Genomic DNA, 12864 nt, shown 5'->3' with positions numbered 1-12864 from the left:
CAGCCATTACATTTCATGCATAGTTGTGTGATAGTTGTGATAGTTCAATCGTCATTGGTTGATGAAAGAATTGAAATGACCCTGACAATTAGGCAGGGCAGATAACACAGGACAGGACAGGACAGGACAGGACAGGACAGGACAGGACAGGACAGGACAGGACAGGACAGGACAGGACAGGACAGGACAGGACAGGACAGGACAGGACGAGCTGTGGATTTTAGTGGGGATATGTCGCACGCACAGCACATGCACGCACTCGCGAGCGCGATCACAGACAGGTTCAGGGTCCTTCTATTGTCTGAGGGTGTAACGCTGTCCAGATGTTTGGAGACCTCAGCCTGAGGGGACTTACACAGAATAATACAAAATACACATATTACACTATACAGAGTAATACTGTACATACAGCATACAGAGTAATACTAAATACAGTACACTGGGTAGGAGAGATGGAACAAGAGTAGAGGGAATGAAAGAAACACATTGAGAGAGAGACAGAGAGAGACAGAGACACAGAGAGAGAGAGAGAGAGAGAGAGAGAGAGAGAGAGAGAGAGAGAGAGGAATGTGAACGAGACACCAGAATATTGTTTGTGCAGAATCACGAGTGACTAAACTAATAAACACACGCATGTAGTGCGCGCACACACACACACACACACACACACACACACACACACACACACACACACACACACACACACACACACACTGCAGTGAGTCAGGGTGTTTTGCTACACAATAGCTTGTGTTGCTGAACTTGCTGTATCCTATAGCAACCATGATTCAAAGTTGAGTGCAGGTACAGGTAAACGAACATTGACCTTAACAACCAAATTAAATAAAATATGTTTTTTCACACTTTTAGAGTATATCAGTCACCAATCCACGTTTATGTATTTTTTTATGTCAAAAGTCCATAAAGGTCACATTTAGTGCCAAACACAAACACACTCAGTGATTACATCAGAAAGCCCTTATGAATAAATACGGCCGGGTCATGATTCCATTCACCATAGTTCCTCCAAACGCAGGTGTTTCCAATTATAGAGTTCTGCTAGTCTGTAAATCTAATTCACAATGACGGCTGGACCATGCATTGCTTGTTTTAAACATAAACAGTGTACTAAAATATGTATCTGAAAACGTTTTAGGTGGAAAAACAGGCAATAACTGTGCCTCAAGCATCACTGCCCCTGTCTCTCATGAGAGACAAAACAGCTGTGCTGGGTGAGCTAGTGCGTGTCTCATCGATCCCATAGCCCGAGGGGACGGGATGATCATGATATTGCTATTGTGGTTGGTTGAGGCATAACATATGCTAGCTGGCCAGCTAGCAAAAAAAGCCATTTCATGATGTCTTTTATAGCATCAACACTGAAGTGCGTGAGAGTACAGAGTACTAGAGTAGGCTGTGTTTCAGTGTGTCAGCCTCTGCTTGAAGGCCAATAGCCTAGCCCTTTTATGCTAGTGGTTAAGATGTTTGGCTTTAGTGTCCCTTCCCGCGTGGGAGACCTGTGTAGCAGAGCTCAGAGCCCCTGTCTGATGACTAGAAGCCTAATATCGTTAATGCATAAGGAAGGCGTTATGATTCTACACTGTCAAATAGGTCTACATCTATTTTAAGATAGCGTCTTAAATACAAGTTGTGTAAATGTGGTATATAGCACGTTGTGTCAAGTGTACACATGAAAATAATAGCTCAGCCCTCAGGCCCTTGGGTTTCTAACAATGTGGCCCCCTGAACAATTTAGTTAAATTGCCCTATAAGTATCTTGTTGACAAGTGAGGGGAGGACGGAGATCAGCCGGTGAATTGGAGTGGCAGGGGTGCAGTCGCTGTACCGCACTGTTGTGACGAAAACAGAGTTGAGCCAGAAGGTAAAGCTCTCTGTCTACTGAGCAATCTTCGTTCCTACTCTCACCTATGGTCATGAAGTGTGGGTCATGACCGAACGATAAGGTTGTGGAAACAAGCAGCCGAAATGAGCTGTGATCACCCTTAGAGATAGGGTGAGAAGTGTGTGTGTGTGTGTGTGTGTGTGTGTGTGTGTGTGTGTGTGTGTGTGTGTGTGTGTGTGTGTGTGTGTGCGCGTGTGCGTGTGCGTGTGCGTGTGTGTACGTCTGTAATCCATGTAACTCGGGAACCGTTCGCCCCACCGACTTCAAATTTGACACACGCGTTCCACACCATCACAGGGAGTGCAGCTCTCGGTGTCGGGTCCGCCGGATACACCGTTCAGCACAAAGAACCAGCACAAAAGCCTCTGCCCGGGCTCTGGACAGGGCCCAAATGATGTCTCCATATGGAGCTGGCCTGTTCTGACATCACACTGACACAAAAGCCTCTGCCCGGGCTCTGGACAGGGCCCAAATTATGTCTCCATATGGAGCTGGCCTGTTCTGACATCACACTGACACAAAAGCCTCTGCCCGGGCTCTGGACAGGGCACAAATTAGCCAATTGATCACACCTGATCACCCCCAGATCATTATATTGATGCCAATACATTTCTACTTTTACTCAAGTAGATTTTGAATTCAGAATTTTTGCTTTTAACAGAGTATTTCTACATTGCAGTATTGATACTTTTACTTAGAAATGTGAATACTTTAATTTCAACCATGTGTCTAATATGTTGGTTGTCTCATCTGTGTAGAGATGGGACCCCAGTTTGAAGGTGATAGCAGAGGGCTATGCTGCTAAGTGTGTCTGGAACCACAACCCAGAGCTGGAGGAGACCGGAGAGAACCTGTTTGCCAACACCGGTCCTCTGGACCTCAGGGAGGTTCTAGAGAAATGGTTCTTCGGTGTGTACAACTGCTACCTCTTGTCTTAAGCTTCTTAGAATAATGGCCCATGTCATTATTTAACAGGAAAAATCTGAACCAAAACAAACTAATTTCTTCATCGTTTCCACATGTTTGTAACAATACAGGCTTTTATTTTCGACTGAGGCAAGTGTAAACCTGACTTAGGGCAAATTATTTCTGGAGTAACTGACCTGCTCCAGATTTAGCCAATAAATTGTTTTGGCCTAAAATTGGCCTAAATCACATTGTCTTTGACTTTATTGGCAACATAAAATGACCTTGACATTGGCCATACTGGGGTGGGAACAATGATATGATATTTTCAATAAGGTCAAGGATATAGGCGTGGCCAGTGTCACGAAGAACTGATTTAGGCCTGTTGTGCAAGCTGAGAAACAAATAACCACGTAACCTAATGCAACGTGACGTAATTAATTCTAGTCTACAGTACTAACTAACCTAAGATAACATTAAGCTATACATTGCATAAGCTAATGTACCATTACCACACATAACATAACCTAATGCAATGTTATATAAAAAACAATAAATAAACCTGATCTCTAGGATTCATCAATACAGTATGTCCGTACACATTGTCCATGGCAAAGACTTGGTCTTGTCCGTGGCAAATTCTTTTTTACACACCATATGTTTGTTTTTTTGAGTGGTACAACCACTCCAAGGAACAGCACTGTCCGTGTTAACCTATGTGGCAATGTCCGTGTTAACCTATGTATGTGTGTGACTATGTGACTATGAATACCAGTAGGGGCAAAAGTGGCGCTGTTGTGCCAGAAACAGAGAGAGAGAGAGAGATAGTGTTGCACTGTTGCCTAGTGCTAATTACAGAGAGAGAGAGAGAGAGAGAGAGAGAGAGAGAGAGAGAGAGAGAGGCAGGGGGAGAGGGGAGTTGCACCACTCAGTTCACACATGTGTGATTTTGTATCATAAGACCCAATTACTGAATGTCAAGTTTCCATGCTTTATTTATAATGTGACACTGGTTTACTATGACACTATAGGCATATATATTTTGACAAAAATGTCCACCATAAGCCAGCATGGGGATGTCCCCTGCACACAACACAAGATATTATGTAACCTTTACATGGCTACCCTATCTGTAGATCAGATATGGATTTGGGGTGTTAACGATTTGATTAATCAAACTTATATTTCTCATGGCTTGTGATGTCATCTGTGGTTTGAATTAATGATGTCATCTCCTGTCTTACCCTGCAGAGAATCTAGTATATGATTACAACAACAACAGCTGTCCAGAGGACAAGATGTGTGGACACTACACACAGGTTAGACACACTTACACACTTACGCAAGTTCTACAAGTTCACAACGCATTGCAGCTTGATGCATTGTGAACTTGTAGATTGTCTATTTTCATTGTGCAGCACCGGTATGCAACTAAGTATAAGTCAATCTTAAATTCAGACAACAATTATATACATATTGTACAAGTGCGTGTGTGCATGCATGCGTGTGTATGTGCGTGTGTGTGTGTTACAGATGGTGTGGGCAGACACACACAGAGTAGGCTGTGCCTGGCATCTGTGTAACACAATGGACGGCCTGGACTTTGAGAGAGCAAACTTCCTCGTTTGCAACTACTATCCTGCGTGAGTATTAATCATAGACTGTAATAAAAAAAAATATTATGGGAACCCATTGGGTTTTACTGACCCATTTCAAAGCCACTTTTTTGGCAAATTCAAATCTACCATCTTGGAACTTCTGGCCCGGAAAGCAACCAGAAACTATTGCTATTGGCTGGAAGGGCAGCAAGGGCGGGGCTTCACTCAGTAGAGCCAGTAGGAGCCCTAGAAGCATCAGAGTCATATAGATGAGAGAGTGACATGTCACACTGGGAAAGACCTACGCTGTAGGCGCTATCATTTTTTGGGGGTGGAAGTTGGCGGAAGTAACGCTCAAGGAAATGACGTTGATGCTTTACAAATCAGTTTACATTCTCCGTGAATGAAACGGTCGGAAAAATATCGTATCCGGGGGAAATATATCCGACGGATGTTCCAGACCGATACTTCTGCCCATAGCGTCTCTGCCTTAGGTTGTGACCAGGCTTTTCTCTTCGCAGATGAGTAAGGCTGGGACCGAGGCTAGTCACATGTGGGTATCACATAAATGGTTGTGGCACGCATTCTCAACGTGCGTTGTTCTCGACCAGAGTATATAGTAAGAGAGTGTCGACACGCTTTGATCTCGCCGCAAAGCGGGGTGCTATGGGCTATAGTTCCAAACATTGGAACTATCCCATTGAGATAGAATTAGCACTTCCGCATTCCATTACTACAATGGGAGTCAACGCTAGTGTCGCCACTTTCCTACTAGATTACTCTGTTCCCAACATGCCTCGTTCCCGAGTTGGTCACGCCCGTTTATTAATGCACCCACTGATTGTAATATCTGATGTAATTTGTGGTAATGGGTACCGCACTGGGTAGGACTTCTTTTCAGATTCAAAGATTTATAGAGCTAATATCTTAATCCCTCGTGGCCTCTCTCTCCTCCCACTTTGTGGGAGAAATGTATCATTTCTCACTGTAGCTCGTGTCAAAGGTGACCATGACATATTGAACAACTTAAACCCTATTTGACTGGGGTCCCTCAGGGCTCTTCTATAGGTCTGTTCCTTTTTTGAGGGGCTCTAATGCATGGCTTTTGAAATGACGTCATATGGCAACCAAGTCTATGGACTATTAATGTTTGTTTAGAGCACTTTTAACAAAAATGTTTGCCAGCCAAGTCTATGGACTTTTGTTTAGGGCACTAAATGATGACGTGAGACGTCATGTGGCCAATATAAATATGTGTGTGTGTGTGTGTGTGTGTGTGTGTGTGTGTGTGTGTGTGTGTGTGTGCGTGCGTGCGTGCGTGCGTGCGTGCGTGCGTGCGTGCGTGCGTGCGTGCGTGCGTGCGTGCGTGCGTGCGTGCGTGCGTGCGTGCGTGCGTGCGTGCGTGCGTGCGTGCGTGTGTGTGTGTGTGTCCGTCCGTCCAGAGGGAACTTTGATGATGAGAGGCCATATGTAGAAGGGGAGTGGTGTTCCAGCTGCCCTGAGAACCTCCAGAAATGTGAAAACAATCTCTGTGGTATGACTAACTCTATCTCTCTCTCTCTCTCTCTCGCGTAAAGTGTTACATTTATCGGTGGTGTGCCAATAAAACAAACGTGCAAACTGGGTTTTGGTTTTAGCACTCCACAAAGACACATTGTTGAGGCACACCCTTTTTTTCGAACTTTCTCTCTCTTCTTTGTCTCTGTCTCTCTCTCTATCTAAAATGTTAGGGAGGGACTATAGAAGAGATCCAGTAGAACTAAGACAAGTCATGTTATGCTTAGTTGTGTGCAGGACTGCAGGTGTGTCACTCTCCGACAATATTTCAGCACACATCTGAGTATAAATCAGGCATAATTTAGTCGAGGAAAATACATTTTGGTGGAGTAAAATACATTTTAGTCTCTAAAATAGTCGATCAACTGTACAGTACAGTACAGTAGTTGACAAAAATCTTATGGTGGGCCATTTAGTAAACTAAAACATTTCAGTTGACCAAAAATTACTACAGTAAAAATAGAAAAAGTATACTCACAAGACTGAGGAGCTTCAACAATATGACTAAAACTAAATGGAATTATATTCAAAACACTGTGACTACAACAAAATCAAGATTTTCTGTCTAAATTACTGCTTCCATAATTCATGTCATTTCAGTGGATGACAGCGTGGAAGAGGACGAGGACGAGGACGACGACGATGAGGGCGATGCCGTGACCGATGAAGGGGGCGTCACTCCTCTGCCCGCGACACCCCCACCCGCTACGCCCGAGTCATCCCCCGAGGCCCCCCCACCCGCTACGCCCGAGTCATCCCCCGAGGCCTCTCCCAACACCCCTCCACCTCACCCTGGTGCCCCTGGCACACAGCCCCCCACCTCTCCCTACCCCCCCGCACCGGAAGGAGAGGAGCAGGAGCTCACCGAGAAGGAATTAGACCAAATAGCGAGTAATAAAAAGGGAGAGAGGGCAGGAGAGAGCGACAAGAAGAGAGAGATGGAGACCAATAGAGAGAAGGAGATGACGAGGATAAGTGTGATGATGAAGTCTGATGCAGCTTCAAGTTTGAGATCAACCGTTTTTCAACTGGTTTTAGTCTTTCTGACTGTAGGGCTGATAGTCAGAGAGTGAGGGGAGAGGGGAGGAGAAGAGAGAGTTGGAGATAGGAGGAGAGGGTTGGAGAGGAGAGGAGAGGGTTGGAGAGGGTTGGAGAGGAGAGGAGAGGAGAGGAGAGGAGAGGAGAGGAGAGGAGAGGAGAGGAGAGGAGAGGAGAGGAGAGGAGAGGAGAGGAGAGGATTGGTTCATCCGACAGGAGAAATTCTATTTTCAGCTTCATCCCGCTGATGACTGCTCCAGATGGTTCTGATGAGCGCTCGGGGATACAGTGTCTTGCTCGTGGACACCTCGACATAAAGACCGGGCCAGGAATGGAACCATTGGACCTTGTGATTCCCAGGCGGCCTCTCTACCCATTCAGCTATGGCCGCAGGAGATGAGAGGAGTAACTTCGATCTCTGACTGTGAGCATTGACTGCTCACATTTTGTCTTCACTTGTTTGACTGGAAGTTGTGCATTTCAACGTCTTCATCTCATCTATTAATGATTTGTTAATGATTACCCTCTTATAATATGATCTATTGGTTACTATTAGTCACTTAGTATTCACATTCATTGTTCATGTTTGTCTTAATTTGCTGGGAACACCAGGTGGGTGGGGTTACGTCAGAGTGCCAGGTTATATGAACGAATTTGATGAATACTGTTGTATGAATGGATTTCAATATTGTCCTGTCCTTGTCTAAACATTGTCCTGTGTTTAAAACCCCACCCAATAGGCAAATATTATATATATAAAAAAACATTAAATAACAAAATTAAACAAATAGTTTTTTCAAATACCATCGATCAAAACTCTCTGAGTTATGTTGAACAAAGTTCACGATATGGGAGTAAATATATACTATTGTTTCTCAATGTTTAAGGGTCCACATTTTTTGAGTTAAAATGACATCGATATGATTTGACAGTAAACTGGAAAAGATCTCTGCCAGGTCGGGTTGGCTACCTACCATATAGGGCCTGAAAACTTTCAATGAAGTAAATCATAGCCAATTGGAATATATGGAAAATCTGACAATATCAATACGTCTTGATCACATGACTGAAATAATGCGTACTGATGTGTGTGAGTTTTTGGAGTAGCCAGCAAGGCACAAAGGGGTGTGGAGTTATGTCATGATCCAAGGAATCAACGTATGGCTAAAGAGTTATAGGCCAAAACATGAAGCGGCCTGTTATAGAGCCACAAGGATGCAGATTTGATCATTTTGGAGCAGAGGTTCTTCCTTAAGGCTCATACATACTCCAGTTTGGGGAGATAGGTTATCACCGTTTTAGGTGATAAGCCATCACCTAAAACGGTGATAACCTATCTCCCCAAACTGGAGTATGTATGAGCCTTTAGCCTACTGGGAGTGTGTGAGAAGTTCCACGCAATGCGGTGCCTGAGATTAGCTGTTCACAGACAAACGGAGAGACAAGACAGATGGACCGGGGCGAAAACATAATCTGCTGACCTTCGACCGTCCGGTCTGGCGGAGATCGCCTACCAATTGAGAACCATTGGTCTATTATTACCCTCCACATCTAAATCTGTTGATATCATCTCATATTAATGATGCAATGACACTGTACTGGACTGTTCTTTATGTTATTAGTCTCTCAAGACAGGCTGTTTTCTCACACTGTTTCCATAACATCGTCTCTGTCGGCCGTGTCGGAAACACATCTCCAAAACTGTTACTTTTCAGTATTCAAATGATAAAAAATAGCAAAAGTAACAGATTGTCGCTGCGTTTCGCTGTGTTTCGAGCCTGTAGATATGCTATATTTGTATGCTTTTTTGTGTAGTGTTATCAAGTAGGCTGTTAATTTACGAAAACAGAAAAACACAAAAAGTTAAAATATGGAGATGAGAGATTTCTGCCCGTCAGCAATGATATGCTTCCACCTACCGTATCAGCCTGTGGAACGGAAGCACAAAACATCTGTGGAAACCAAAGCAGATGTCCAACCTTCCCCCACTTATACTACGCCTTTGCAGTCATGTAAATAATACATCCCACAGTAAACCAAGGCAGTCGAAGCCTATCTAGCCTGCAGCTTAGCAGAAATGGAAATTCGAAAATATAGTTTAAAGATATTTTAAAATATGTTTTCTTGAACGGAAATGACAAACAGACGACCAAACAGTTTCCCCGATGCAACCTTTTGCGAGGTGTATATAGTTACAGACTCCCTGTAGCACTTGAAGATTGTGGAAGAGTTGTCTGGATTGAGAGACTATACTGTATATTGTCATTCATGTAAATCTCTTTCACAGAATTTCCAATACAATATAGTAAAAGTCATTATTAAACAAGAGCCATGTGTTTAAAAATGACTTTGTTTCCATGCACACCTAATCTCTCTTACAGTTTTAGTCAGGATAGCCTACCATTTATTTTATTTTATTATTTAAAATGATATGTATATTTTTTAGTTGTATACTGTATTATGCTATAGAACCCTCCCTCGAAAACAATTGTGTTTGCACAGACGCCCGACAGTGGTAAAATGGTGCATTTATATAGCGCTTTTCATAGATTGTGCATTACATTCACACACAAATGGCACGAAACCATGCAAGGCACCAACCTGCACATCGGGAGCAATTAGGAGTTCAGCGTCTTGCTCAAAGACACTTTGACACTGAGGGAGCCCAGGATCGAACTGCAGGGAACCTCACTGTTGCCATCCGGCTGATCTACCGGCCACTCTACCCCTGAACCACTGCCGCCCGTGGATAATAAATCTGTAGCCTATTTTGTGATTTTTTATATCAAAATTCCATAAAACTCCAATTTGAATTACTTCCTTTGAACGAAAACGTGCTGTGTGATGACGTAACAAGTTAATGTTGATTTCATTCACCTGTTTTATTCCCAATGCTATGTGGCCGTCCAAACACAGCTGATTTTGACTACTCTGTTTTTAATCTCATTCAAGATGACATCCAGACAGTGTATTACTCATTTTAAACGTAACACCACTAGCATTTATTGATGTAATTATAATTTATATTATTGATAAAATTTAAATTGTGATATAATTCACGCCAGCATTTTTCCCTGTTCAGCTCTTATTTTGAAGAGCCAAATTTCCAGACCGGAAGTGATGAACTTATGATAGGGTGTGTGACGATGCAAGATCTCTTCCTTGTTTACTGTCGGGTCTAATGGAGTCTAATGGAATGCAACACAGAGTCTGCTCTGGGCCGTGGAATAAACCTTGTTTTGACCAAAAAAGCCATCTGGGACAAGGAATAGGAGATACAGGCGATTGAAAGAAACATATAGAGTGGATGTTTATGTGCACGATGATAATGATCGCGCGATCCTGTCTTATTGACAGCACCAGCTAGCAACCCGACGCTAATGTGAGTAGCATTATGACTTGATCAATCAAAAGCACTATATAAGACCAATTGCAGTAGAACTACGCCAAAGGCGTTAAGTGTAACATTGATTAATTGCCTTTCAATCAATCAATTGACGTTGATTAATGGCAATGGCTGTCTTTGTGTTAATCAGCAGTTCAGCACACTAAAATATGTATCTGAAAACATTATAGGTTAGAAATTAGCCACATAGTAGCAAACATATACAAACATTCTGCACGGATGTAGCGGAGCTAACGTCCCATAGCCTGAAGAGATGTGACGCTCTGATTGGTACAGAAACACACATGCTTCCGTTTCAGACTGAAACTTCAAAAATAAAATGGCCAAAAAGTCTTCAACCAAATTCGCATTGTTCGACACAGTCCGTCGTGGACGTGGACTAAAACTATAGGGCGAAAGTGAAAGTCCCCAAAGCTGGGCAGAAAACTGTACCGCGCATCGGGGACTGGCACTGCCCATAACTGCGACATCCCACCCCATCTCTCTCTCCCCATTTCCTGTCAGCCCTGTGCTATCCATAATAAAGATATAAAAAGCATCATGCCATGCAAATTGTTTGCTTCTCTGCTCCCTTTGTTCTTTCCTCCCTTTCATGTTTTTAGCCGCCCATTCATTTCCCCCCTCTGTCCTCCATTACTGCTGTTTTCTCCAAACCAGACCTGGACAGGCAGCAGTACATACAGGTATATAGAGCAGGCCGAGTGAGGGCAGGTGAGATTATTCATTCACAAGACTGAGTGAGTGGGGCGCCCGCTGGCCGAGTGGTCCAGGCGCAGTGGGGCGCCCGCTGGCCGAGTGGTCCAGGCGCCCGCTGGCCGAGTGGTCCAGGCGCAGTGGGGCGCCCGCTGGCCGAGTGGTCCAGGCGCCCGCTGGCCGAGTGGTCCAGGCGTATGCCACATATAGGCTCTGGCCTGACAGAGTATCGTGTGTTCAAGTCCCGTTCATGACGACCTTTGCTGCATGTCTCTCCCCTTCTCTCTCCCTCTTTCCTGTCTATCTTCACTTGAACTATCAATAAAGGCAGAAAAAACAAATCTTTAAAAAAAGAGACTGAGTGAGTGCAGGGGAGATGGGTGGATCCAATCCATGGGAACAGGATGAGGGTCAGTGATTCTCAAAATTGTTTTTAATTGTTGAGGGGTCCCTCCTATATACAGCTTTTGTCCCCACAAAATGTCCGCAGCACAAACATTAAATGCCATTGATAATGAAGGGAAAATTGACGTCATCTTGTCCCCACACGTCTCATATTTGCCATCGACAATGAAAGGAGAAATTTGGTCAAATTTCCGCCAAATATGTCGTAAAATGTCCGCAACACAAGGCATTGACAATAAAGGGAAAATGTACGTCATCTTGTCCCCACACGTCTCATATGATGTAAATTTGTGGCAACAGGCAACAGGCATTCTGATTGGCCAGAATGAGATGATGCATGATGATGTACGATGATAAGAGCGCCCCTCACTTCACACAGGTGTGATTTTTTTATTTTCATTTCAAGGATCCCTAGTTTACTATGCATAATTAGGCCACAGAGTGTACAAATAGAACCAAATGGACCTGTTTTGTTGCATTTGTGCACTCTCATACCAATCATCTAATTGGGGACCCCCTGGAAACCCGGACCCCACTCTGAGAACCACTGGACTAGATTGATGACGCTTTTCTACACAAGATATGAGTTTCTTTAATAATCAGATGATCTACTTCATTCATTTCATACATTTGAGGTCTAGAGAGTAGAGACTTCCACAAGTCAAACTCATTACATATCTGTGCCAACAGATGGCACCAAATATCAGCAAAACTGTTCTGATTGAATCACAACTGAACAATGTTATGAGCTTGTGATTGATACAGGCATCAGTAAGCAGGAACTGGGGATGGCAATGAAGGACCGGGAAGTCTGGCGTAATATTGTGAAATATTCTATATGCTCTTGCCGTTGTACATCAGCCAATAAAAAAATAATATACTTCTTCATGAATTAATTTGTCAACTTATGTTATTGTCTTTTAACCATGATACAATGTTTAAAAAAACTCATCTTTTCACCATGATTATGTACAGTAAGATGACAACTTCATGTGATTGGTTAGCCGATTTGCTCGTCTACATAACGCACATTTTCCTTTCATTGTCAATGGCATTTAATGTTTGTCTTGCCACAAATTTACGTCAAATTTCAGGCACATATGACGTAAATTCTTCTTTCATTGTCAATGGCAAATGTGAGACGTGACGGGACGAAAAGCTGTATATAGGAGGGGCTAGCGCCCCTCAAAAATATGAATGCCTATTTTCAAAATTAAAAAATACATATTTTGGTAGATGTATGTATCTCTGAGGACTTCCTGTTGAAGACCAATGCTTTATAGATACTTCACCTATAGAACAAAATAGATATGTATTTTATGCTGAGTCCTCCAATTCTCCACCAGACATGGCTGCTA

General features: G+C 43.3%; 1 protein-coding gene across 3 annotated transcripts in view; it reads left to right on the top strand.

Annotated features, from left to right (window-relative positions):
- LOC306915613 (uncharacterized protein) overlaps window positions 1–7888 on the top strand; it is a 31743-nt gene extending 23855 nt beyond the window's left edge. Inside the window, exons 2-7 of one of the 3 annotated variants that reach the window (XM_079493052.1) lie at window positions 2662–2812; window positions 4061–4128; window positions 4343–4452; window positions 5850–5941; window positions 6565–6692; window positions 6729–7888. In XM_079493052.1, the coding sequence (XP_079349178.1) occupies window positions 2662–2812; window positions 4061–4128; window positions 4343–4452; window positions 5850–5941; window positions 6565–6692; window positions 6729–7037 (858 nt within the window). In that variant the 3' untranslated portion in view covers window positions 7038–7888. Of the gene's footprint in view, window positions 1–2661; window positions 2813–4060; window positions 4129–4342; window positions 4453–5849; window positions 5942–6564 lie in introns of all 3 variants that reach the window. The other 2 variants (XM_079493051.1, XM_079493050.1) reach the window with 2 other exon arrangements.
- The last annotated feature ends 4976 nt before the right edge of the window (window positions 7889–12864 follow it).

The sequence above is a fragment of the Electrona antarctica genome (assembly GCF_951216825.1).
Source record: "Electrona antarctica genome assembly, chromosome: 2".
NCBI classification, from domain to species: Eukaryota; Metazoa; Chordata; class Actinopteri; order Myctophiformes; family Myctophidae; genus Electrona; species Electrona antarctica.
Note: the sequence above shows the minus strand (reverse complement) of the source record. Positions and strands in the feature narration are given on the sequence as shown.